A 27115-nucleotide genomic window follows, 5' to 3' on the forward strand; every position below is an offset into this window, starting at 1 on the left:
ACAACAACAACAACAACAACAACAACAGCAACAACCGCTAACGAGTGCCCAGAATGATGGCAAATAAAATGGACAAAAACGAGAACAAACAACCAGAAACATGCCAATGCCAAAGTGGCAATACATAATAATGAATGAATTAAACGGGCGGGAACCCCTGTAACATATTCCCTACAATTCCAGAGGGGTAGGTTCAATATTTTGTTTAATTTGCATGATTTTTTGCCGTTTGGATAAACTTAGCTTATAGTGAATATCGGTTGCCAAGCCAACAAACAACAGCGCTATGATAACGGTATATATCAACTGTTTTAAACACTATTTTTGTACAAATGTCCAAAGTTTCTGATTTCAAAAGTCATAACGAAGTATTTTTGTACTTTTCAAAAAAATATTTAATATTTTAACTTTTAGACACAATTTCTGCCATTGTTAAAGTGTGTTCAGCCAGGGCCAATTCTCGTGCCAGTTTTCGTATTGTAGAAATCAAACCGATTTTGAATGTAACCGATTGCCTCAATAGAATTCGTTGTCTGTCTCCCATCTGGGTGATTACTTGCTATCAATACTCGGCCACTACTCTTTCACCAAATATTAATTTATTAAGTGCTATTTCGGTAAGCAAATGTCTGCATTTCTGGAACATATTCATACAAATTAATAATATCACAGTGGTTGGAATCAGCGTATGCCAGTTTTATCCTGCATGGCTTTATGTCCGTAGTGGCTTTGGTTCCCTTGCGCTTAATGGATATGTAAGGCATTTGAATATAAAGTAGCCACCTTTATAACAATTGTAATTGCTATATAGGACTAAGGGAAAACATTTTGTGCCTATGATATACTTACATTGCCTGATTCTTATTTTTTGTTTTACTTTAACAATGTTATTCAAGTTTAATGATAAAAAAAATACATTTTTACGGTTAAAATAATTATTTCATAATTCACTTTGTCAATAAAAAAGCTTATTAAAATGGGGGAAAAAAACGTTTCGAATTTTAAACTAAGAGTGATATGTTCAAAAAAATATGGCAGAGTATTTAGAATTTCATTTATTTCGTCCAAACGGTCTTATCAACTTTTCGCGGTCGAGGCTCGAAATCCGTCGCATTTTTGCGGCTCAACGCAAATATAATAATAAATTTTGCATATTGCCGTGGCTATTATTTTTCATAAATGAAACTGTTGTCAATGGGCTGGGCACACTCGCACACTCATTCCTCCCGAATGTCCTTTAATGGTTGATTTTGTTGTTGTCTTTGCTTTTGTTGTTGGTGTTTTTATGGGCATCCTGTTTGCCTTTTTGTCACCGTTTATTGTTTTTCCTGGCCAAGAATATTTTGGGGCTGGGCGCTCGCATTGCGGTCACTTTATTGTTTGCCGGATACGTTCCGCCACATTTCGAAAAGTGCCCCCGAAACAGAAAAAGGATGTTGAAGGAGGAGCGGCAGCGCGACGCGATGGAAACCACGTAATTTGCCGTCTGATGAAGATTTACGACACGAAAGCCGCAAAAATAAACGCCAAATACACGAAGGCCACATAAAGCAATTCAACCCAACCCCCCAAACCACCAACCCCATACTCTGCCACCCACTGAGACCCATGATGGATGGACAGCCGGCTGAACCTGAACCCTATCCGACTTCCGACTTCCGACTTCCGTCTTCCTACTGCCCCCAATATCCCCTCGGTCATTTATGTAAATTTGCTAAGAAAATTAAGCCCGAAATGAAGAGATTTGTCTCGGCTTTATTAGCCAAGATGGAGGAGTCTAGGCGCCGGAAGTTCATCTAGGAGCCAGCACAGCATTTTTGGCCCGGCAAATGTGCCTCCTGGGGCATGAAACTAGAGCAAGATACGTTCGTGTACACTGCGTTTAAAATGTTACATTCAATTTGGCATCCGAGATGTGCACACTTAACCATTTTAAATATATTACCTATTGAAGGTGGGGAACTATTTTGGCATACTTATTATTATAAATATACAACAAAATCAAATAATTTTTTGGGATTTATTATACAACTTTATTTCAAAATATTAACGTTAAAAATCGAATAATAATAAACAATCTAAATGCACGATCAGTAATTTTATGTTTAACTTTGTTGATATTTATTGAAAGAAATCTTCTGAAATTGAAATTAAAATTCTAAGTAGGTACGTATTAATTAGATAGTTTACTTTAAAACATAAAAAGTTACAAGTAGTGGTAACCCCTTAAGCATTTGAAGGTTTTACAAATATTTGTTTTCTGTGTATGTACCGTGTGCAATTCATGGGCGTTAACGAGCCTTCTTGTATGTGTGCTCCAAATGAGGGGGCGTGGTGCATTCCAGACCCGAAAATAAGGACTAAACAACAGGGCCACGCTCGGAAACACGGATGCAGCATGTCTCATGTTAGTATCTGTTTTTAATGGCAACTCCATTAGATGAGCAGGATCAGCCGCTGCCTCTGCCTTTGCCTCTGAAGCCCACCCACCACCAAGGCCGGATAAGAGCTGCCCTGCCCCGCCCCCTCAGCCTATGAATACTCCTGCGATGCGGCGACTGCTTGTCCAATAAATAATTCATGTCTGCCCAGAAGAGCCGCCTCCCACAGAATCCCCATCCGCCCATATGCCCATCTGCCCATCTCGCCCACATCCTAATGCGGATGCAGACAGAGGAAACTGGGCATGTTGAATCGGAAACGTAATGCAATTCGCAGGGCCACATGGAGGGCTTAATGTATGTATTCATGGCCTCGATGCCTACCAAAATCGAGATTACAATTGCCCCCATTGGGGCCAAAGGATGCCGGGCATGGAACCCTAATGGTGAGATTAAAATTATTCTATTATCAATTTACATGGCGATAAGCTAGGGGCAAACGAAGCTGTGACGTTCGATTTGAAATTAATTAATGAGCTTATAATTTTGCCTAGAATATAATTAGCTGGGTCATAACACTCTCATTTTGAAAATAATCGGACTAAAGACAAACTGTAAATAGAATGATACATTTGTAAACATAAGTAAATTTAATAAATAATATACTTTCCGTTCAAATTCACAGGCCTAAAAACAAGCAGCTTTTTTTGTTAAATATAATTAAATAATTAATAATTTAAACTGTTACTTTTGAAATGTAATGATAATTTGATAAATATATGATATATTGAGAATCTTTTTTTAATTAATTTTAATTCAAGGTAAAACATATTAATATAATAATACTAGTCTAGAGGCAAAATATTGATTGGTGAGATTAAAATTATTTTATTAACAGTTTACATTACGATAAGCTAAGGCAAATTAATGAGCTTATAATTTTGCATATAATACAATTAGCTGGGTCATAACACTCTAATTTTGAAAATAACCGGACTAAAGACAAACTGTAGAATAGAATGTTACATAAGTATACATAAGTCAATTAAGTACATATATAAATTTTCCGTTCAAATTTAAAGACATAAAAACAAGCTGCTTTTTTTGGTAAATATAATTAATAACTAATAATTTAACCAATTACTTTTGTAATGTAAAGATATTTTGTTAAGTATATCCAATTTTGAGAATCTCTTTTTAATTAATTTTAATTGAGGGTAATAATACTAGCCTAAAGAATTTCTCGTTTTATTTATGTGTGAGCTCGCTGTAGTGACGAGGCCAGCTTTTAATTATCACACGGCAACCTGATGGCCTATCTACAGTTCAGGAGACATAGATCTATAATTAGCTAGGATTTGGCATTGAGTGGAGGTGATGCGGATGACTATTGCAGCTTGAGGAGGACGTGGCCGGCGTGACGTTTGTACAGCACCAACGACATGTTGACCAAAAAGGGGGCGGCCAGCCAGAAGAGCCGTGTGCCAATGCCTGTGTCCTCGCGATGGAAGATTCCGGAGGCGGCACCGCGACCCGTGTTGCAGAAGGACTCCTCGCAGCAGGAGGTGCAGGCATACAGTTTGGTCCGCTCGCCAATGATGATGCAGCCGGGCTCACAGTTGGCGGCACATCTGCGATCCAAGGACCACATCTTGGGCGAACTGGTCGAGTTCTCCGTGCTGGTGGTGTACGAGAATCGCTTGACCTGTTGGTCAGTGGTGTCAGGTTAGTAACAGCCTCAGTTTGAGAGTCCCATCCACTCACCATGCAGATGAACTCCTCGCCATGACACTTCTTCATCAGAGCGGTGTCGTTCCGGACCGCCACATCCACGCAGGCCTCGCCATCGTCCATCGTGTGGCAGGCGTAGCACCACAGCAGGTTAACCCTCTCGATGGCCGCCGCCGTGCGATGAATGTGCCCGCTGGTCAGCGAGGTGCTTTGTCCGGGTCCGGGTCCGGGCGAACTGGTGCCCGTTACTGGGCATCGGATAGGAGATTTTATTGATTTTTCCACGCCAAGGTCGTTGAGGTCCGCTAAAGCTAGAGCTGGAGCTGGAGCCAGACTCACCATTGTTGACACAGGCCGTGAAGACGATGGACGAACTGGTCAGCAGGAAGTAGAGCAGCGTGACGAAGGGCCGTATCATCCTGCTGGCCACCCGATTCCTTGGCTAATCTACCGTGGCCCGAGATTCTCTTGTTTACGTGCTCCTCATTCCGATAAAGTGGCCCGAATGTCAGACGAACTCCCAGACGCGGAGGACATGCGCAGTGACCCTCTATTAACAGTCAATACTCAAACCAGGATTTTCAAAAATGTTACTTTTTATATGGTCAAATGTTTGGTATTTTTTAAGAAAAGTTATGCTCGCAAACCAAATTATGAATAATGAAAAACATGCCTTTGGGTAGTAATTTTTTTTACATACAATTTTATTTAATTTAAAAACATCACAATAAAATTTCATTTAATTTAAAAACATCACAATATTCTTGCGATTTTCTAATAAAAGTTTTTCTGTAGTAAATACAAACATTTTGTACTCAATTTATATATTTTTACCGCTTTGATTTTTATCCACTGAGGTTTTAAATTCTTTTCAACTTAATTTTTTTTTTCATTGTACTATTTTTGGAACACATTTTGATGTCTAATAATTCGGCTTAAATTTAAACAATATTTAAATCAAATTTAATAAATTTAAACCAATTAGAAAACATTTTAGCGAGCGTGCTATCAAAGAAAAATCCAGTGACAATTATCTATGATTGCGGCATTTAAGGCAATGCTTTCTTACTCGCATCTAATTGTTGCTAGATTGCCTCCCATTTGGCGGCACGCGTCAGCAGCATCATTTTAACATTACGCTCAATGTAGAAGTATCTTGTCCCAACCAGCTTAAACTTCGGGTGGATAATTTTTGAATTGATTGTGGAAAGTTTTTTCAGGATTGATGTTTGAAAGGCTGCTGCTAGATTTTCCGTTTTGTTATGAAGGGCCAGCATTTTTTCTTCCATTCCGATCATTCTCGCCCCGAAGACTTCTAGCTTTTTGGTCTTCATCAAAAGCTCCTGAAGAGTGGTATTCTGGTCTTTCACTTTGGTATGTAGAGCCAAAAGTGAGGTATCCAGTCTGGTCTTCATGTCGCTCGCCTGGGCTTCTAGCCTGGACTGCACCTCCACGAGTTTGGCAAGTATGGACAGGGTACAGGGTCTTCAATCTTTTCGGGCTTGGTCTCTGTCTCGGAAATGTGTTGGCGAACCTCGGTTTCTGCAGACGATACCAACAAATACCAGCAAATATAAAAAAAGTAGGTCGCCAGCTTGAACATTGTGAACAATTTCAACTACTCAAAGTTAACTTAAGAAACATACTGAAATTGTTCTGTTTTTCTGAAAAAATGAAAGCTCTTAAGGCTGCTGATAAAGGTCGACTTTATGAAGACATTCCATTTGCTCTTAGTCACATCGTAGAATTATTACACACGAAAAAATATTGGGTAAGGCCCCGTCACAAATCGAAAATTAAATTTTTTTTTTTTTTTTAACGACCACCTTTTATGATAAGTTTTATATATTTAAGTGTCAAATATTATTTTTTCACAATTTGTTTTTAAATAGCATTGAATTTCAATTAGAAATTTTCAACACTTTTTTTATTGGCTTATGGTAAAATCCAATTATACTTATTTTAAGTTTCCTAAGAATCAAGACCGCTTGTACTTGATTCCTGGAACAAATTTTTTTTTGAGTGTACTGTTCGTTTTTGAACAATGCTTCTGAAAAGAACCTGCTTTTTCAAAGAATTTATTTATCTAAATAAATGGAACGCTTTCTTATCAATCTCGAATTTTAATATTAAATTAAATTTTATTGTTTCGGAAAATGAAATGTTGCTTCGATGACCAAATTTCTTTAACTATATTACTAAACTTAAATGGCATTTTACACCACAGCAGAGAAATGTTTCCTTCTCGTAAAGTAAACTTATTTTGAGAATAAGAAGTAGTAATCATTATCAAACCCGGAGATAGTGATTAATAATTTTTATTCCGAAAATAAGTTAAGGCTTGTATTTAGAGAATTCAAAGTTTAGAAATAGCTTCTTGTTAAATCGATGAAATTATTTTACTAAAATCTCTTACAGCAGATGTCGAACAGGGTAATTTGGAGATAACTCAGAAACTGGAAACTAGTAGAGTCTGAGGTACTGCAGCGCCTGGCGACTCTGCATCGGATAAAGGTCACCCACGTTGTACATGAGGTCCACCACGTGGGTGGGTCGCAGCATGCGCCAGGGCATGAACTTGAGCGTCTTCTTGTCGCAGTGCACATCCTTCTCCGGCTCCACGGGCAGCGGCACCTCGTTGTACAGCATCCGGCCGTCCACACTGCGCTGCAGGGTGCAGGGGAGGCCGATCTGGTCCGCCAGGCCCTTGAAGAGGACGGCCCGCTCGAACTGGCAACCACTGCGCACCATGCCCAGCGGGATGAAGTTCGTGTGCAGCACTTGGCGCAGATCTTGCAGATGACAGCGGACCGTATTCCGGCTGCACTCCTCAGTCGAGTTGAGGTCCACAATCTTGAGATTATCATTCATGACGGCGAACACCGCCTGGGCGATCAGCTTGCTCCGCTTAGCCACGTTGTCGAAGTCAACGGAGCGACGAATCCGCTCGGGATTCTCCACCAAACCGTGGATCTGTGGGGGAGCTTATATATATATATATATATATATATATTACTAAAGATTAGTGAAACCCACCGCTAGCGTCTGATTGAGGGCCTCCAAGTACTGCGGCAAGCGGACATCTCCGGGTCGCTTGCAGTAGTTCCAGCTCTGATCTCCTGGCGAATCCGACACCGTGTGCATACAACGCAATGGCACGTCGATCACATCGGTGGCATCCGGTTTGGGACGATCGAAGTTCACCACCAGCACGGCATCCAGGGGCGAACAATCGTTGCGCAGGATGTCCTGGAAGCTGCGGAAGTCCTCAAACTTCCGGCGCGACACATAAAAGTCCTTGCCGGCCGTGATGTCCGTAAAGTTGAGGCCGTTGCGGATGGCGAACTTCATCGTGGGGCACTTGGACAGGATGCTCTCGATGGCCGGTGCCCAGGTGGAAACGCAGAAGGCATGCTTCTGGAAATCCAACAATCTGGGATGGAAATAGAGTGTTTACCCAATTCTAAATAAAACAAGAAAGGTAACAGAATTTGGCAAGCCAAAGTTTATATACCCCTGTAGCAATTACAAGAATAAAACGATCTATAAAACAAATAATTTTGATTTTCATGCGTATATGCCAATTTTCCACTGAAATTATTGGTTATTATGATATATTTAAAAGAATATTTGTATAAATTGAAAAAAAATATATCTAAATTAGTTAAGTTTCCAATTATCCCCATGAGAGCTATATGATATATGAATACTTTTGGGCCATTTTCATACAGATAACTTTAAAACAGAGAGCAATGGGCGTAGAAAACGGACAAAGGGACAAACGGACAAAACGGACATGGCTAGATCGACTCTCCTACCAATACTGATCAAGAATATATGTATATACTTTATAGGGTCGCAAATGTATCCTTTGATTACTGAAATAATACAGTATAACAAGATGGATTATCTTACACTTCCAAAATACCACGATCGATGTAGGCATCTATGAACTCATTGAATCGCGTGGTCTGCAGAATGAAGTTGGTCACCGAGGTCTTGACGAGATTGGACAGGGATTTCAGGGCTCGCTTGATGGAGGACACAATGTAGTTGGCCAGCAGGGTCTCGCGCACCGGAGCCTCGTCGATGAGAGTGCACAGGCAGCGGAAGATGTTGTTCACCAGGATGGAGTGGGCATAGGAACGCTGTAACCGGAACAGGTAAGGATTGGGATTTATAGCACTACTCAGTAGACAGTCACCATCAGGAGCTGGGCAATCTGTTCGGTTAGGGAGCTATACGCTCCCAGGATCGTGCGGTACTCCTCGTTCTGCGCCAGACTCTCGACGATCGTCAGCAGCGAGAGGATGAGATCTATGGATAGCGTGGGCTGACCCTGGGTGATGACGGCCGTGAGAACGGCGGCTATGTCCTGCTCCTTCAACTGGGCGGCCGTGTCCCGGAAGGCGGCCACCAGCAGACGGGCAATTAGCTCCGCCGCCTGCTCCCGCACCTTGATGGCCACCTCCGGGGACATGAGGATGGTGACCAGCTTACGGATCGCCCCCTCCTCGTAGGCGGCCACAATGCGACGCAGTGCCTCCGGATACTGGGACATGCGGTGCAGGCCCTGGATCACAAAGGCGGCCGGAGCCGGCTTGTTCTGCATCAGGCAGCTTATGAACATGTCCGTGATCTCGGCCTTGTGCATGCGCGGCAGGAACTGCTCGTACTGCGCCGTCTCCGCGAAGATCGAGATGATGGTGCAGCGCATCTCCAGCGGCATGAGGTCCATGTGGCCACGCACCTGCTCGACGACCAGGTCGAAGAGGTTCTGCTCGAAGAACAGCTTGGTCATCTTCTCGGAGCGCAGGGCTGTGGCCAGCACATCGATGATATCGGCCGCCTCCGATCCGCGTGGATTCTCGCAGAAGGCCTTCACCAGCTGCTCCAGTACGAAGAAGCAGCGATGCAGTGGCTCGAAGACACTGTCATCCCCGGTGTCCGCCAGCAAAGTCTTCAAGGTCTTAAGGGCCGCCTTGCGGATCTCCTGGAACTCGTTGGTCACCTCGCAGATGATCCGATCCACCGGAAAGTCCGGCTGGGTGGTGAAGTCCAGCATCTGCTCGGCACTCTGGACCAGCAGCATCCGGTGCAGGGCCTCAATCGAGTTGAACACCGTGTCCGGATTCTCGGAGTTAACGAACACCAGCTTGAACTTGTCCAGGAAATCGGAGGCCTCCACAATGCCATGGGCCATCTGGGGATCCCTCAGGCACACGTTGAGTATGTAGGTCAAGTATTCGATGCAGAAATCGTCGCTCTCCATCAGGTAGAATCTGCAGGCCAGCTCCAGGATCTGGTCCGTCTGCTCCGGCTCAAAGCTGGACATGTCCACGTTGTCCAGCAGAGTAGTGAGCAGGTACAGGGCGAAGCGGCGGATCATTATGTTGGGCGAGTCGATGAACAGATCCTTCTCCAGCAGCAGCTCCAGCAGGCGATGGGCCCTTAGCTCCAGGACATTCGCATCCTGGCGGCGGGCAAAGTCCGTGATGTGACTGAAGACGGTCAGCAGGACGCACTCCTCCTTGGAGCTCAGCAGCAGCAGCGCCGTGTCCAGCTTCTTGATCGGCACACTCACCTCGGTGAAGGACTTCTCCTCGGACTTGGTGCGATCCGGATAGGCAGTCTTGGCCTCGTAGACCCGCTTCGAAACGCGAGACATGTTTGTGGTTCCTCCGGAATTCGTTTAATATATATATACCCTTTAGGGTAAGTCCAAATTTGATAAATGACAATTTTTGAATAGTTATAGCTTTTCAAACTTCCATCAGGATCTTGCTTCTTAAAGGTAACATTTTAAAGCCTACCAGTTTTAAATGTCAATATTCCTATCAAATAGATTTTAAAAACCTTATCCAAATATAAATTTTTATATTAAGCTATTTTTAACATTTTTTAATTTTGTTTTATTTGGGTTTTTTTTAACGCATTTGTATAGGTATTTACAAATTTTACTTAGAAGGCTTAGAAGTAGTACAGTACATACTAAAGGGCTAAGTTTTGTTCTTTTGAAATGTTCAAAAATTATTTACTGATTGCAAAACCTTTTTAAGTGCCTTAAACTCATAAGCAAATAAGGGATATCAAGGGAAATGTTTTTTGTTTTTGTTTGTTCTTGGCAAACAATTTTTTATCTGCAAGCTGTATTTTCCATTGGACTCTCGGCATTTCGAAAGATAATTCGGAAAAACAAATTCTAAGCAATAGGAATACTAACCCACCCTTTGTAAAATCCCAATTGTCATTTTTGGGAACCAAATATACCAATGTTTTTTGGTACAGAAGGTAACAGATTATTCAGGGTTGAAACTTGAACGCTACATTCCCTGTTTCTAGCATTTTCTATTTCAAAACATAAATTCAAAACAGCAAGCCAAAAATATTTAAAATATAATGATTCCTATACATTTATTAAATTGCTAGCCTTTTTACAATTTTTTTTTTTAATTTCTAGGTCTCACCAGTGTAAAACTCATATGAGTTTACAGAGATTCATGAAACACAATAAGCAAGGCATAGTAAATTGGTATACATATTTCAGTTAAAATTTAAAATGGATCGTAGCAATCGATAGGTCAGCAATTACACCTATCGATCAAACTTATCGATCGTCTTACAAAAAACACACTAAAAAATCCGCACGCGTCATTTGAATTTAACAAGCGAACGGGGGTGGAAAGCGGAGAAGACAATAACGCGACGCTTGTTTGTTTCGCCATCGCTTGATGCAATTTGAAAATAGTTTTTAACCAGAAAACCTGAAAAGCGCCTTTCGAGTATCGGCTGTTGTTCAAGATCGCCGCGAAAAGTATATATTTAAGGGAATGGCCAGACCGAAGGGGAAGGCGAACGAGAAGGCCACGGCGAAAAGAACAACGGGCGGCAGGAAGCTTCCGTCGGCCACCAGGAAAGCCAGCAAAGATGGGGAGAAAGAGAACGAGGATCAGGGCGTGGCGGACACCTCCTCTGCACCCACATCCGCCTCCTCATCCGCGGAGGCCATGTACTCCATAATGCGGCACGCCGAGCTCAAGGAGTCCCTGCACAAGCGCTTCGTGAAGGAGATGCAGCAACTGTACACAAAGGTGAGTGGCGTCGTCCTCTGGTGGCAATTTATCTGGAATTTCCAACGCTAATGCTGTACATTCCAACAGATGGGCCACAATTCGTTCAAGCAGGCTTTCATCAACGTGTTGAAGGCCGTCCTGGAAGCGGAGGAGGGCAACGAGAATGCCAACACCGCCCTAAACTTCTGCGCCACCTTCGTGAGCACTCCGGACGAGACGGGCTCAGAGCCCATGCTGGGCGATACATTCCGCTGGCTGCTGACGGTGCGTGTCCACTGTGTACTGTATTGTTACGTTTGGAACTGTACCTAATTGTTTTTTGCCGCCTCCACAGACCTATTCCGGGAGCCCGCACATCCGCTACCGCATCTGCTACTTTATAAATCTCATACTCAAGGAGCTGGGGCCGAATGCCGCCCTGGATGACAGCCAGTGTGATGACATCCTGGAGGGGATGCTGGACCGCGTCAAGGATGTGTCCGCCATGGTGCGAAAGCAGGCCGTGCTGGCCATGCAACGCCTCCAGAATCCGGACAGTCCCAGTGACCCCGTCGTCTGCGCCTACCAGTATCACCTGTCCGCCGATCCCTCGTCCAACGTGCGCCAGTGCATCATATCGTGCATGGGCCGCAACTACATCACTATTCCGCACATCCTGCAGCGCCTGTGGGACGTGGACGAGAAGGTGCGTCGCCACACGTACGTGAACCTCTGCAACTACCCGGTGCGCTCCTACAAGGTGGCCCAGCGCCTCACCCTGCTGGAGCAGGGACTCAACGACACCTCGGCCACGGTGCGCAAAACGGTGGTCAACTACATGCTCAAGACGTGGATCGAGTCGTACCAGCAAAACTACGTCGCCCTCACGGCCGCCCTCAAGCTGGACTCCAACGAGGAGGAGCTGCTGCGCTTCCGGCGCGTGGCCAAGCAAATGCTGAGGGTGATCTTCGAGCAGACGGACCACCAGAAGCTCGTGGAACAGCTGCCGTTGAGCGACGACTGCGAGCTGCATCGCTGCATTCCACACGAATCGCTGACCGTGGAACTGCTGATATACTGGCAGTGTCTCAGCGAGTTTCTGGAGACGGAGCAGCCCGAAATGGAGCCGGTGTTGCCGGAACTCAGCGTCTTCTGCAACTATGTGGATAAGTAAGTCGGATGATCTGCTCCTTAGCACCGAATCGGTATTTAATATACTTCGTTTGTTGACTAGGTTCTGTCAGTTTCAAAAGCCCGACATGGACAAGTTCGCCCAGGTCGAGTTCCAGAACATGCTGCTCTCGCTGGTGGAGATCCTGCAGTCGTACGATCTGGGCGATGAAATCGGGCGCGGCAACATGCGCCAGCTGATCTCGGCCCTGCTGAAGGACTGCCTGCTGGACCACAAGATCGTGTGCGTGCTGGTGCGCTGCATGGAGCAACTGATCACCGACCTCAACGATCGGATGCAGTTCTTTATCGAGATCATCTACGAGCTGTGCGAACTGAACACCAAGCAGAACGAGCTGATTCACGACCGCAGTTTGATCAATAAGTTGCTGGACGACTTGGACACGCCGCTGAAGATGAAGATCTCCTCGCTGAAGGTCAGGATCCTGGAAATGGAGGAGCAAGAGGACAACTTTGTCCGCCAGAAGGAGTACATAAGGGCGCAGTCTGTGAACGATGAGAAGACCGCCGTCACCGAGGAGTACACCGAACTGATCCGCCCCGTGCTGGAGCGAAACGGCGTGCTCGAGATGCCCGCCCGTCCGAAGCTCTCCAAGCAGGAGCGCGTGCTGAAGGGCCTATACATCTGCTACTACATGACCGCCTCACCGCACGTGCACAAGCTAACGCCCAGCCTCTGCCAACTGTACAAGGACTTCATCTGCCGATACCTGGCCTGCGCCGAGGTGGACATCTTCGAGTGGGCCATTAAGTGCGGCACCACCTACAGCATGTTCTACGAGGCCTACAGCAAGGAAGTGTTCGAAGTGGTGGTGGACCAGTTCTGCAACAACAACATCGTGCGGCTGTGCGAGACGGCGGCCAACTGCATATTGGAGCTGCTGGATCACTACGGTGTGGATTACTTCAACGATCTGAACCAGGCCGGCGGACATGTGTCGAAGACAAAGCGACGACAGCTTTACACAATGCAGGAGATCTATGACGACGACGATGGCAGCCTGTCGCAGAACAATGAGCAGAATTCCGACATCATCGTGGTAATGGGCCATTACATGGAGCGGGTGCAGAATAAGAACGTCGGCGTGGCCATCGCTCGCGGCCTTTGCCGCCTGGTGCTCCGCGGCCACTTGGACGATCGCCCGGATGTACTGGAGCAGCTGCTGAAGCGGTACTTTAACCCCAACACCGAGGCCATCATCAGCCAGGTGCTGGGCATGTTCTTCGAGGAGCTGAGACGCCTCAACAAACAGTGTCTCCTGCAGCCATGTTTCCTGCCCACCGTTTGGACCATCATGAACTGCAGCATTGACTCGCCGCTCAACGGCGTCCAGCCCGAAAACCTGACCAAGTTTTTCTTCGAAATGACCGTGCAGGAGAACAGCACGCCCCAAACGAATATCCACAACAAACTGGCGATAAGTTTTCTGCAATATATTCAGAACTACTTCACGGAGCGCAAGGAGATGTGCCGCCTTCTGGCCAAGGAGCTCACACGACTTTCTATAAACGTATTTAACGGGCCAGAGATTAAGGCTGAAATGCTTGAACTGGCGGACAAGCTGATAGCTGTAAGTAATCTTGCCGGCATTCCCTAATGTATCCCTAAAGTGTGCTTAATCTCTTTGCTTATATTTTTATAGAGCGAATTGGAACCTCGCATGATCAAAAACATTGGGAACTTCAAGCTGATGGTGAATGGCAGTTTCAATCCTCCGCCTCGTCGGAATCCCGAGGACGGCGATAGCGATGACGAGTGCGAGACGGGGACTGTGACCACTGCGGATTTGGAAACGCCAGCGCCAACACAGATAGAAGACCCAGCCCCCAGTCCCGAAGAATCTTCTAGCATGCAGACTTCAACTGCTGCCCCAGAGACTCACGAGAGTGAAACATCCGCAGGGGAAGCCACAGCTACTCCTAAAGCAGCCGAAGCAGCAGCAGCACCAACTCCAGAGCCCATTGTAACGACATATGGCAAAGACAACATAGTTGGAATACGCTACCTGCGGCGCTCAATGGCCATTAGCCTTTCGGATGCAGAGAGCTTGTTGGGAACGCTGGCGGCCAATACGGAGGAAAACACGGAAACGGATGCGGCAGAGACATCCAAACGGAACTTAAGTCGACCGCAGATGAGGCGTCGCCTCCAAATGGCCATGGCCAGGTCATCGAAGACGCCGGAAAAGAAGCCAGCTAGTTCGGATGAATCATCCGATGAGGAAATATCCGAGAGTCCAACTAGAGTAGAAAGAGTATGTATTAGATTTCCCCCAGACAATTGCAGTTATACTAACTGTTATGTTGCCCTTTCCAGGCAAACGATTCCGAGGTCATCGAGGCATCTCCCACAGCCGCCTCACCCAGTCCCAAGGCTGCTCCGGATGCCAGCCACTTGAGACTTCGTTCGCTGCGCAGCAGGAAAGCCACTGCCGGCACATCCATGACCCAGTCCCCTTCCAACCCACCTAGCAAAGTGAGTACCAGGCACTTACGCCTGCGCATGCAGCTCTAGGCTCTGCCACAGGACTCACAAACCATCTTGACGCGCACACGCTGTTTAGGTTAAGAAAAAAGTTGCAATCGGCATTACAATTAATCAACAAATCAATGTTTTCAAAACTGAACACCAAATTGTAGTTTCCTTTAAGCTTCTTAGACTTAACGATGCACTTGTCTTGCCTCGCTTCCTGGTATAGCCAGTGTCCAGTAAATAGCTCCAATAATCCTATTTCGCAATGGGTTGGTATCATTTGATTTTAAAACATTTTGTTTTCCTTTTATTTTAATTACCACTAGCGAAAGGTCCTGCATCTGGAGACGCCTTTAAGAAACGGACGCAAGAGAGTGCTCCGACGGACACCGTCAGATCCCAATTCCCGCCTCCTGAGGACCACCAGCGATTCCACCGCGCTCTCGCCGCCCCGCGGCTCACCGCTGCGCAAGCAGCCTTGCCTGGACAACAGGAGTTCCCGGCGACAGCAGATGGCCAAGAACACGAACAGTCCCACGGACAGCACATCGTCGGTTAAGGAAAATCAAGTGCCTCCCGTCGCTGTGGTTCAATCGGTATCGGTATCGGTGTCAAAGTCGAAGTCGCAATCAGAAAGCGAATCTGAAACCGATTCTGAACCGGAACACAGACCCACAAAGTCCAAAAAGCCAATCATCAACAAGGCGCTACACGTTATCCGATCCCGGCCCAGCTCCAGTACGCCAAAGGTGACGACGCGCAACGATTCGCGCTCGCAGCGGATCAATTCCATGTGCATGACCCGGAAACGGATGTCCCTCGAGATGAACCTCAGTGGTGGCCAGCTGCAAGTGTCCACACCGAAGCGCGTGACGCGGTCCGTGGCCATGAGCATGAGCGTGGACAGTAAACGCAGCAGGCGGAAATAGCCTCCGCCCGGATTCACCTCCATTTCTCACTCTCACTGTTCGTTCTGTGTTCTCTCGTTAGTGTTAAGTTCTGTGACCGTTTCTTTGTGTAAAATATGTGTAAATTATGTAGTAGTTTCAAGTTTAAATAAATCGTTAAATAATTTAACAGACAAACAAGTTCTGCTCTTTTTTTTTGGAATATAAATAAGCTCAGAAAAGCTTTTAAAAAGTCATTGTATTTTATAAATATCTAGCATTATTAGGACTAACTCTTTTTTTAAATGTTTCCAAAATCGAATCTGCAAGCAAACTGGTTTTAATGAATCTAAAAATAAATAGTTTCATACTCAAAATTGTATATAAAAAAGTTTATAATTTATTGAAAATTTCTATATAGGTGTATAAATGTGTATTTTGATGCTGGTAGTAACTTGCATGCAGACCAAGCATGCGTGAATAAGTACATGCTGAGATTCGATCGATCCGAATGAAGGAAGCCAATGGCGAGCAGTGATTACGTTACGTTCAAGAAACTTAAGTCTATCCAATGCTTAGCTTACGATTACGAAACGATAGTAATGAGGTTAAGGCAACGGCGGTCGTTTAAAACAGACAGATCAAGGCGATCGAAAGTGGGGGGCCTTAGAGGAGTATTTAAAGTTTAAGGCCATTCAGTTTGTGGGCCGTGGTGTGCAGATCCCATTCGTGCTGCTGCAGCGCCTCGAAGGAGGCCTCCAGGCTGAGATTGGCCTCGCTGACCAGGTTCTGCAGTTTGATGAGCTTGATGGACTTGTGGACGTCCCAGTTGATGAACTCCAGGGCACCCAGGCAGCGATTGGGCGTGCTCTGCGGAACAGACAACGATTGGTATGTGAAAATTCAAATAAATTTATTTATAAGATGTAATTTCAAATATAAAGTGCAGCCTTTAACCAAGTTTATATATTTTTTTTGTTATTATATCTTGATATAAAATATAAAGGCATGTATCTGCACTTTCTTAAATGAATTTACATATTTTTGAAGTCATGCTCATAATCGTAATCATAATATAGTTAACTCACATCTTTGCCGAGTACCTTCACCATGATGCGCACTTCATCAGAGTCCACGCCGCGTTCGCATCCCCTGGGCTTCTTGTCGGAGAACTCCAGCAGATCCTCGCAGCTCACCGAATTGGAGTCCGCCAGACGAGCGGCAGTGGCTGCAAAGTACTCGGCTTCGGTTTGCGGCTTGGCAGCAGCTCCTCCTGGTTGACTGCTGCCCGACGAAGTGGTTTCGGCCACCGAGTTCCGATTCATGGCCATGTTGACGGAGGCTCGAACCTTCTTGAACAGGGCATTGCCAGCCAGCTCGCTGTCCGCACTGGAGAAGCGTCGACTCAGCTCCGGAGCAGGCTCTGCCGGAGGCGGCTCCTCATCCTGCTGGCTGGCGCTACAGCTGCTGCCCGGCGTGGCTGTCTTCCGGCTGCTCTCAATGTCCAGGTTGCGCAGCTCGTCGTCGTTTACATACAGCCCGGCCATCTGGGTGACCTCGAACTCCGCCTCCCTGGCCTTGTTGTAGTGCTCCTTTTGAATGGAGAAGTTGTAGAAGCCGTCGGTCACGTCCGGCGACTGCAGGCTGCCCTCCTTGCCGGAGTCCGCCTCCAGGATGGACTCGAACTGCAGCGAAGCGGTATCCGTGAGGCCGGCAGCATCCGCAGGAGCCAGCTTGTCCAGGTTCTGGTAGGTGTGGTGGGTGGATTCACTACTGCCCGAAGCCGGCATGTTTTCGTACTCCCGCTCCGAGGCACGCGACGGGCGGCGCATGCTGTTTGGCCGGACTGCGGCCACAACCTCGATGGCCCTGCTTGTCGGCTGTTGAGTGTGAGCGGAGCACTCCGGAGTCTTGCCAGCGGAGTCTTCCCCGAAATCCGTCAGCTTGCTGAGGGTGCGCTGCAGTCCGTTGGCCGGTATGATCAGGGGATACTTGCGCACATGACGCTTCGTGCTGGTCTTCACCTGCTTCTTGCCCTCGCGCGGCGGCAGCGGAATGGGATTCGGTGACTCCGGCTCCGGCAGCGACTCCGGCGGCGGCTCCGACTGCTGCTGCGAGGGCGGCGGCGCCTCCGGGAACTTGTAGCTGCCGTGGGTCATATAGCTGGGACTCTCGCAGGCCTCCAGCGAGTTGGAGTTCTCGTCATTGTGGCGACTCAATCCGGCGGCCAGTTCCGCCTTGCGCACCCGCTGGGCGGCACCGCGCGTGGGCAGCGTCATCGGGCGCTGGTGCGACTGGTGCAGGCTCTGCAGGTCGAACTCGTCGGTGTCCAAGTGCCGGAGCAAGGTGGCCGCCGGGCTGGGGCCGATGTCCAGCAGGGCCTTGCGCTCGATCAGGCTGTTGTAGGCCTCCAGTCCCTCCTTGCCGATCAGCGACTGTCGGGGTGGCGGGGGGGGGTTGGAATAGAATGAGTGGAAATGAAATTGTACAAAATGAAAATGTTGGGATAGAAAATAATAACAACTAAAGCGGTGCCAGGAATACTATAAATGAAATTAATTAATCTTAAGGAACAGGCTTTGAATTTAAATTCAGAATTAGTTTTTTCTTTATTAAATCCCTTTAAGTATGCACAACATTTTCATTGTTTTTGATTACCAATTAACGTGTTTGGTTCTTAGAATGCAAACTCTTCGTCTCTCCTCTTTAAATAGTTGTTGCTTAGTTGAATTTTGTTTAGTTCATTTGGGGTTTCTTGTATAATACTTGAGTAAATTTTGGTTTTCATTTAGTTTAATGTTAATTTTCTCTCGGGGTGAAACGCTTCAAACGCTTAGTTTAGAATATCATGTTCCGTAATGCTTACATTACCGCATACGCCTTTATACTTGTATACATATAATTAGGTTGATTTAGATTTAAGTGGGTGTATATATAATCTGTATATCATATTTTCAATTTGAGTTTATCCATAAATGCATAGAATGCGAAAATCTTTTAGTAAGTATAATCCATATAATATATATTCTTAGTGAGGTTATCAAAAATGTTCGTCGGCAATTCAAGTTGGAGTTCAATTTAGTTTTGCTTTCGTTTTCGTTTTGCTTAGTGGGTTAGGTAGGCCAATACTTGACACCTCAATCTCCAATCTTACAGATACTTAAGGGTTCGACACTCTAGTTGAAGTTAGCTTAAATGCTTCTCTTGGTTTTGGTATCATTTAACTCGTTTGGTTTTGGTTTTGGTTTAGTTTTAGCTTTGGTTTCATAAAAAATGCAAGCGTCAGGATATGGCACATAATCCGTACGGGATTCTTGCTCCGACGAATGTCTTTTGATGTGGACAAGTTCTGCGGATTGTCAACAGTTTTGTGTGCTGTCTGTCTGTCTCTCTGTCTGTCTGTCTGTCTGTCTGTCTTTCTGGTTGTTTCCCTTTGTCTGTGTCTGTGTGTGACTTATAATTACCGACTGGCAATGGGTAATACCCTGTCTAGTTGGAGTCCCCTCAAAAAGTGTGAGTGTTTGTCGTGTGCCTTGAAATACTGTTTTCGACCACCAAGCTCTTGTTCGGTTTTGTATTACAAAAAATTTATTGAACATTTTCTATTCCATTTGGAAGCCATTATCTTTGTATTATATATGTTTGTTGTAGTGAAAAGTTGAAGAAACGTTTTGTATATTGACTTTAGGCTACTGAATAGAGTATTTCTTGTTGCTAGGGAGATGGAAATGGCATTCCCCTTTCCAATTTGGTTTAAATTTAACGAAATAAGGGAGTTTAAACTGAATTCAGAACTCTGAATTACTGAAAAAAAAAAAAGTTTTCAAAAAATGTACACCTATTTCGCCAAATTTAACCGAATAAGAAAGGGGAATGCATAATTGAGCTGATGAAGATAAGCGGTTGATGGTATGATGCAATGATAGAATGATGCAATGATTTGGAAGCTGTGCAGCTGATCTGCACATCATTATTATCTGTTCTGAGAGGTCTTCGGTGTTTTCCTATAAGGCACACTCTCATCTCGCTTCAAAAAATTCAAATCCAAAAAATATATAATCTATTCGCTGTAAATACATCTTCAATTTACTCTTCGACGCCAGCACACACCGCTCGTATCTCGTTTCTCGCTTCCTCACACACACACAGACAGTAGCACAAACACAACACCGCCCAAGCCATTGCTACCCGGATACGGATCTGGATCCAAATCCGGATCCGGATTCCCATCTGCCTCACGCCTCTAATCGGACAACACATTGCCGAACAGTAAATTGAGTACGTATTTCAGCATTTTCCTTAGTTATGGAGCCGGACTGGGCGGAATTCGTGGAGCCACGAACTCGCGCCGGAACTGGAACTCATCTCCGCTCTCGGTGCTGGACGAGGAGGAGCTATCACTGGATCGCCTGGTGCTGGTCACTGCTCCTGCCACTGCCGCCACTCCCGCTCCACTGATAATCGTTGCTGTGGACAGTTGCTGCTGGTGCTGCTGCTGTTGCATCTGCCGCCAGTGCATCTCGTGCTGCTTCACCGCCGATGCATGTATCTTCTCCGGCCAGTGGAACTCCGTGGGTCGCTGCGGTTTTGTCACCTTGTTACTGGGCGCCAGCAGGGAGCCCACCGAAAGCTGGCGCTGCTTTAACTCCTCCGGCGAACTTCCCACGAAATTGGTGGACGTGGGACTCTTGCCCGTGAGCCGACTGATGTCGAACTCATGGAGGGCCGCCCCGCCGCTCATTGGTCGCTGTGTGGTCGCCCCCCCTGCCGTCCTGTAGGTGGCCTGCACGGCCGACGAGGCAGCCGAAGAGGATCCCGACCCGGAACCGGGCAATTCGGTTCCGTTCAAGAGATAACTGGCCTTTTGGCACGAACTCAAGTAGCTGGCATGTGCCATGTTGTAGTTGTTGCCCGGACCACGGCCACCAAAGTCGTAAATGCGCTCGTCGTACTGGAACTGCTCGTAGCCGGCGCCCATCATGCTAGTTCCGCCGCGATGGAAACTGCGTCGCTGGCCTCCGAAGTTGTAGTGCGGTGCCGATTTGATGCTCGAATTGGAGCCGTAGATCTGACGGGGCGAGATAATGGCCTCCCGTTCGTCATGGCAGGCGGACTGCACCTGGCGATTCATGCCCGCCCGACGGCGCCTGCCCAACGAGGAGTTCGAGCTGGCCGCCACTCTGGTCCGGATGTCGCACTCGGAGCGGGCCAGACTGGGCTTGGCGGCCTCTTCGCCGCTGGATGAACTCGAGTCCAGGGTCATGGGATTGTAGCTCAGCCGCCGCAGGGTGCGGGCTCTGATGGAGCGCGGCTTGTACGAGGCGGAGCGGCGTGGCAGAGGTGGCTGATGCTCCAGCCTTACCTGCCGCTGGATGACGCCCCGCTCCCGCTGTGGCTGCTCCGATAGCACCGGCGATATGGGATTGAAGCTCTCGTTGAAGGAAGTGGAACGCTGGCGGTATCCCTTTGAGCCCATGTAAACGGAGCCACTGCTGGCATTCAATCCAGCTCCAGACTTGATGGGCGAGGCGCTGGCAAGCATCTGCTTGGTCGCCCCGTTGCCGAAGCGCTCGTAGCCGAGCTCCGCCTCTTTGAGGCCGGCATAGCCACCCGACATGACCACTGGCGGGGCGCTGAACAGCGCCTCGGACTTCAGCGGGAAGTGAAAGCTCTCCTGGGGACTGTAACTGGACTTCTGGCTGCTGCGGCGCGACAGCGAGATGTTGGTGTCCCGCGAGGCGAAGCCCGTGTCCGGAGTGCTGGAGCGCTTGTCCTCCATGGGCTTGGGATCCACGGGAGCGGCGGCGTTCAGCTGCGCCTGGTTGTGCATGTACTGCAGATGCTTGTCCAGATGACTGGTGGCCGCATTGAAGTCGAACATGGTCTGCACGCCGTTGCTGTAGCTGTAGACCGCCGACTTGAGGCTGCCGGTGGCACTGCTGATCCCATCGTCCAAACTCACCAGCTGCGGCAGCTGGTCGTTCAGTATGGTGTCGTTGGAGTCGCTTTTGTCCAGCTCCGTGTACGTGTGCATGAAGTCCAGATTGAGCGCCTTCAGTGTGTTCTCAATGTCCATGATGTTGTCGTCGATGCTCTTGGGAGGCTGATCCGCCGCCCGCTCACGCTCCAGATTCAACGGCCTGCTGAGGATCTCTCGCGACTTCTGGAACAGAAAGTCGGAGCTCTCCTTGTCGAAGATGGGCACGCGCAGATCGGTGCTGTTCTTGATCTCGCTCAGCGAGCGGAAACGCTGCTCGGTTCGATGGAGGAGCAACAAAACGAGAAAACAACCAAAACAAAATGCCAAACGCAAATGCAAAAGCAACGCAAAATGGGGAAATGAATGGGCAACGATGTGGAGGATGGAGGAGAAAGAGCAGAGCAGAGTGTAGACAAAACTCGAGGATTAGAATCTATTTGAGAGCCAGGGATCGATGGCGTAGCGCTACTGGGTAACTAAACTGATCTACCCCCTCAACTTGCACTCACCTGTATGTCCGGAATGCTCTGCAGCTCCTCGGTGAAGTTTTTCTTCTTGGAAAAGGGCGAGGCGTTGCCGTGGGTGGGAGTGTGGGCGGAGCCGCTGGCTCCTCCTATCCCGCCAGCCTTGTCACCGCCACCATTGTTACTTAAATGCGGAAACCTGAAGCTGAACTTGCGCTTCGGACTGTGGATGGCGGGTGTCTGATCAGAGACCAGATCAATCATTGACCTAATTGGAGAGGAAACGATTTAAGTCACCGACTATGCTTGTCCTCTGTGCTCTTTTTCTCACCTGGCACTAATCTCGTTGGCCATATCGATGGCATGGTTCAGAATCCTCTCGTCTTTTACAGAAATCGGTTTCACAGTGCCCGACGATTTCTTTTTCGAGAGCGTTGGCAGCAGTCCATGGCCATGCTTGTTGCCATTGGTGTCGCCACTCTTTTGGCCCAGTTTGGCAGACATTTCGGCAAACTCGTTCTTGCTGTTCACATGATCAAAGCCCGGCGATTTGGGCTGGTTGCCCGATGCCCCGCTAATCGATCCAAACATCGAGTTGATCTCGTCCAGCAGGGATGGCCCAAAGTCCAGCTTATCGGCCGTCATCTCGTCATCGGATATCTCGTGATACTCGTGCGGATCGTCGACAATGCTTCGGGAACTGGGGCGCCAGCTGGCCTCACCCGAATGGACACTCTTGCCATCGACGCCGTAGTTGTTGTTCTGCATGCCAAACTCCAGCTCATCATCGCCTCGGTTGAGAAAAAACGGGTTGGTGGACCCGCTGGCGAAGTCGAATGAACTCTGGCCGTTAGTGGCTATCAGCTTGGGCGTGTGCTCGGCAGATGGAATGAATGTGGGGTTCATGGAGGTGCCCATGGCGCCTCCTCTGCTGGCTCCCTCTGGGAAGTATCCACTGGCTGTCTGCAGCGAATCCGGACTCGTGGGAGTGGGCGGCAGTAGGAGCGGCGTTTGCTCAATGTCCTCCGAGGGTTTGTAGGGCGTCACTATTTGCTTGGGCACGTGATTGTACTAAGAGGCAAACAAATACAAGCATATAAGTTATACAAGTTATATAAATAAATCCGACTGGATAACTCACATTCTGCGAACTTCCCAGAAAGGCTATGTCGCCAAAGGTGGCTCCATCAATGCCGACATGGCCGGTGTGCTTAAAGTCGTTCTGTGGCTTCGAAATCATCTCAGTGCGCAGTTTGCGCTTGCTGATCCGGTGGTCGCTCACCCGGCTGAAGCAATCGCGGTTTGAGCTGGGCAGGCCCTCGAGGAAGGCCACAGTGTTGGAGGGGTTGAAGTAGCCCGTCTTCCCGGTGCTCAGCACTCCCTTCCAGAAGGGCGTGCCCGTGTTGCGGTCGAGAACAGTGATAATGTCGCCCTGGCGATACAGCAGATGGTCCTTCTTGGGCTCGGCACAATTCACCACCGCCTTGAGTTGCTCCGGCTTCATATCGGGCAGCTGGTCGTAGATCTCACCGAAACGGGGTCGCTTGGCAGCATCATCCTGCCAGCACTTCATCATCAGTGTGTAGTACTCGCTGGGACAGCAGTCGGGCTGCTCCAGTCGCTGGTAGTTGGGCGAGTCGATGGCCTCGAGGATCTGCAGGCCAGTGAGTGCCGCCCAGGGCTGGAAGCCGTACGAGAACATTTCCCAGAGGCAGACCCCAAAGGCCCACACATCGGAGGCGTTGGTGAAGCGCAGATAGTTGATGCACTCGGGCGCACACCATGCGATCGGCAGCTTTAGGTTCACATTGAAGTTGGTCTTGTAGTAGTCCTTGCCCACGCCCAGCGCACGCGACAGTCCGAAGTCGGAGATCTTGACCTTGTCCTTGCTGAACACTAGGATATTGCGTGCCGCCAGGTCTCTGTGGATGAGGCGCTTCTGCTCGAGGTACCGCATGCCATTGCAGATCTGCAGGGCGAACTCACAGAGCGTGGGGATGGTGAGGAAGCTGACGCGCAGTCCCGAATCCTTGAGGCACTCCAGTAGGGAGCGCAGATGGGCCAGCTCGGTGACCAGCATGAGCGAGTCTGTGGCCAGGACGACGCCGTACAGCCGCACGATGTTCTCGTGCTCGATGGAATGCATGATGGCCGCCTCCTTGAGGAACTCCATGGGATTCGACTGCATGCGCTCCCGGCACAGGCATTTGATGGCCACTTGGATCTGTAGCAGATGGATTGGATTACTTTTGGGGCGAATTTGGGGCTGATCACTCTACTCACCCGCTCGCTGCCATTGGACCAGACGCCCTGCTGCACGATTCCGAACTCGCCGGTGCCCAGCTGCTTGTTCACACTAATGGAGTCCGCCGGAATGATGTGCTTGTTGTTGGGCACCTTGCCCGGCGAACTGGCCCCGTTCTTGGCCGCCAGCGAGGAACAGGAGGAGGCCCCAGTGCCGTCGAGCGCCATCTGACCTCCGCCGCTGCCGCCGCCGCCGGGCCCCTCCTCCCGCTTCACCATCGTGCCGGGCGCCTGCAGCAGACGCTTGATCTTGCTGAGGTAGCTGTGGGGGAAGTGCTTCTCGTAGAACTTTCGCAGCCGCCGGATTTCCGGGCGCGAGAGCCCAATGAAACGCAAATCCTCGTCCGCCGCATACTTGAACTGGGCCGCGTTCGTTATTTTCAATTCGTTTCTGCGGGGGGAGCATAAAGTGCACATGGGCGGGTTAGTTGGTTGGTTGGTTGGTTGGGTTGGGGGAGCTGCTTCCGCTTTTTGGGTCACTCACTTGACGGCATTGTAGTACTGCTGCAGTTCGGACTCAGTGAGGAATTCGTATAAATCAATTTGTGGATACTCTGGAAGCGGTGAATGTACAAAAATAAACACATTAAGATCTTGGGTACATAATATTATACAGATACTATATAAGCGACCGCACAAAAGCAAATCTCAGGGTCCCTTATCTTTGATGTGGAGGGCAAAAGGAAGGGGGGAAATACCCTAGGCAATAAATATCTTCTTTAACGATCGATCCGCCGACGCAGATGGTTTTTTGAATATGATAAAATAAAACACACAAATCTCCTGCATACCCAAAAGTTCCGCTCCCCCTCACCCTTCCCCTTCCCATCACACACACACACATACACACACTAACGCAGGAGTACGTGAGCACATTGACACAGAATTCCGATTGCCTTGTTTTATACCCCTTAATCATGGAGCGAAAAGGTATATTTTTCTGGTTTTAAGTTAGTCCTGATATAAGTGATTTTAAGAATTACCTAACAGTTTCTAAAGTATTAAGATAATTTGTAGGTCTTATTGATTTCACTACGATGGTACAGCATTTAGCTAACAAAATTTCTCCCAAAACAAATGTGTTCCGTATACAAAGTTGTTTGAGTCTTAATGTTATATGGAGTTTTTTGTTTTAAAACCTAAACAAGCACACAATATTGGAAATATTCTCTCTTCACTATGTGAGTAATTATTGTTAACAATAGATATATTCTTTTAAGATGGTATAAAGCCGGTTGTGGGAAGGAAGTGAAAACATTTAAAGAATGTATCCATTCATCCTTACTTTTGTTGTTAAACTGCTTTTTAAGATAGACACACTTGCTGTGCAACAAAACAGAGGGTATCTGGATGGTCGGGTCACAATGCTTAATCGCTTTTTCTTGATGTTGCTGCACCCGCATTTGTCATCCGGCTGCAAGGGGCCATTGTTTGTCCTCTCCGGAGTAGACGCAGTGGGTGAGCGAGGGGAGTGGGCCGGAAGGGGGCTTTGAAACTTGAGCAACAAATGCATGTACACTGATTGCGGGGCTGATAATGTCCCGGGGATTGGCGATTACTGAGTCATAGCTCTTGGGAGCACGGTCTATATGTTTTCCGGCTCCGCCCCATTTCGGTGGATACCGGGACACACTTTCCCGCAGGACTTCGCTTGTCCTTGAATATGCAAAATAAAATCGATCGGCCAATACATACACGCACACACACACACACACACATGCACACTCAGGCGGAAGCCTATTGTAACTACGTAGCAGGAAAAGCCTTTTTCTATACGTTTCCTTTGGACTTTTCCCCTGCCACCTGCGAGTTCATCGAATTGGCCGCACTATTAGCTCATTTTTCACTGTTTAACTGCTGTTTTTCTGTCAAACTTACCCATTTTACTCTCGCGTGCGCGTCTGCATTGTTTTTTGTTTTTTTGCTGCAATTGGTATGACCGTTTCGCGGAGTTGGCTGAATTACCAAGGGCCAGTGTTGAAAAGTACCACAGTAGTGGGTGCAACGGTTGAAGAAAATTTAAATTTTCCGATACTTTTTAGTTCTTTTATTTTGGTCAATTTTTAATGGCTCATTTTGGATTTAAGGAATACATGGAATAACTAAATTATATTAAGGTTTGGTTGAGCTTTAATGGCATTAATAGGACAAATCGCTTTACTAAACAGTGTTATTTGTAAACAGTTGCCAATAAGAACATATTGCCACTAATACATTAAATGAGTTTGTTTACCCCTCCGACTCCCCTTCCTTGTTTGTTGTTTATGGGAATTGTATTATAAATTTATTTAATAAAGTGATAAGGAGTGCAATTTGCCATTTATTAACCTAAAAATATTAAAAAAGTTAAATTATTAGACAAATCCTAAAAAAAATGTATTAAATTAAAGTTCTCTTGTGTTTAAATAAAATCAACATCCAAATTTGTAAATCATTTTTTACCATCGTAACAAATCTCTGTAATATATTACTAAATATTACTGTCGACCCCAGGAAGTAAAAAAACGGATTTGAAGCAGTTCACTGGTTTTTAATTTTAAAATAATAAAGAAATAATAACAATTTATTTAAATTCTATATCAGTTTCTGGTTTTTTACATATGTTGGACTTGGTATTATTCGCCTAATATAATTTTGTATTTATGAGTGAAT

General features: G+C 47.3%; 4 protein-coding genes across 7 annotated transcripts; 1 reads left to right on the forward strand and 3 right to left on the reverse strand.

The window, feature by feature from the left end:
- Positions 1 to 3139: 3139 nt before the first annotated feature.
- LOC128255217 (uncharacterized) lies at positions 3140 to 4635 on the reverse strand. Its single transcript, XM_052984797.1, has 3 exons — positions 4452 to 4635; positions 4146 to 4360; positions 3140 to 4086 (listed from the first exon to the last, which is right to left on the reverse strand). The coding sequence occupies exons 1-3, from the start codon at positions 4528 to 4530 to the stop codon at positions 3769 to 3771; spliced, it is 612 nt and encodes a 203-aa protein (XP_052840757.1). The 5' UTR covers positions 4531 to 4635; the 3' UTR covers positions 3140 to 3768.
- Positions 4636 to 6498: 1863 nt separating this feature from the next.
- Positions 6499 to 9838, reverse strand: LOC128255204 (uncharacterized). 2 transcript variants are annotated; one of them, XM_052984777.1, is made up of 4 exons: positions 8317 to 9838; positions 8028 to 8260; positions 7149 to 7545; positions 6499 to 7085 (listed from the first exon to the last, which is right to left on the reverse strand). In XM_052984777.1, exons 1-4 carry the CDS (start codon positions 9778 to 9780, stop codon positions 6576 to 6578), a joined length of 2604 nt encoding a protein of 867 aa, XP_052840737.1. In that variant the 5' UTR covers positions 9781 to 9838; the 3' UTR covers positions 6499 to 6575. The 2 variants fall into 2 exon arrangements, with proteins under 2 accessions (XP_052840737.1, XP_052840738.1); XM_052984778.1 differs by having other exon boundaries at positions 6864 to 7096.
- An 875-nt stretch (positions 9839 to 10713) lies between these two features.
- LOC128255201 (condensin complex subunit 3) lies at positions 10714 to 15916 on the forward strand. Of its 2 annotated transcripts, XM_052984772.1 has the most exons (7): positions 10715 to 11203; positions 11273 to 11449; positions 11520 to 12334; positions 12399 to 13926; positions 13999 to 14610; positions 14673 to 14831; positions 15155 to 15916. In XM_052984772.1, exons 1-7 carry the CDS (start codon positions 10943 to 10945, stop codon positions 15755 to 15757), a joined length of 4155 nt encoding a protein of 1384 aa, XP_052840732.1. In that variant the 5' UTR covers positions 10715 to 10942; the 3' UTR covers positions 15758 to 15916. The 2 variants fall into 2 exon arrangements, with proteins under 2 accessions (XP_052840733.1, XP_052840732.1); XM_052984773.1 differs by lacking the exons at positions 14673 to 14831; positions 15155 to 15916 and having other exon boundaries at positions 10714 to 11203; positions 14001 to 14240.
- A 176-nt stretch (positions 15917 to 16092) lies between these two features.
- On the reverse strand, positions 16093 to 26441 carry LOC128255198 (activated Cdc42 kinase-like). 2 transcript variants are annotated; one of them, XM_052984767.1, is made up of 8 exons: positions 26342 to 26440; positions 24948 to 25017; positions 24443 to 24854; positions 23301 to 24383; positions 22491 to 23230; positions 22205 to 22427; positions 16804 to 18150; positions 16093 to 16585 (listed from the first exon to the last, which is right to left on the reverse strand). In XM_052984767.1, the coding sequence occupies exons 1-8, from the start codon at positions 26343 to 26345 to the stop codon at positions 16394 to 16396; spliced, it is 4071 nt and encodes a 1356-aa protein (XP_052840727.1). In that variant the 5' UTR covers positions 26346 to 26440; the 3' UTR covers positions 16093 to 16393. The 2 variants fall into 2 exon arrangements, with proteins under 2 accessions (XP_052840727.1, XP_052840726.1); XM_052984766.1 differs by lacking the exons at positions 16093 to 16585; positions 16804 to 18150 and adding an exon at positions 18300 to 21965 and having other exon boundaries at positions 26342 to 26441.
- Between the last annotated feature and the right edge of the window lie 674 nt (positions 26442 to 27115).

This window comes from Drosophila gunungcola (genome assembly GCF_025200985.1).
Source record: "Drosophila gunungcola strain Sukarami chromosome 2R unlocalized genomic scaffold, Dgunungcola_SK_2 000006F, whole genome shotgun sequence".
Lineage (NCBI taxonomy): Eukaryota > Metazoa > Arthropoda > Insecta > Diptera > Drosophilidae > Drosophila > Drosophila gunungcola.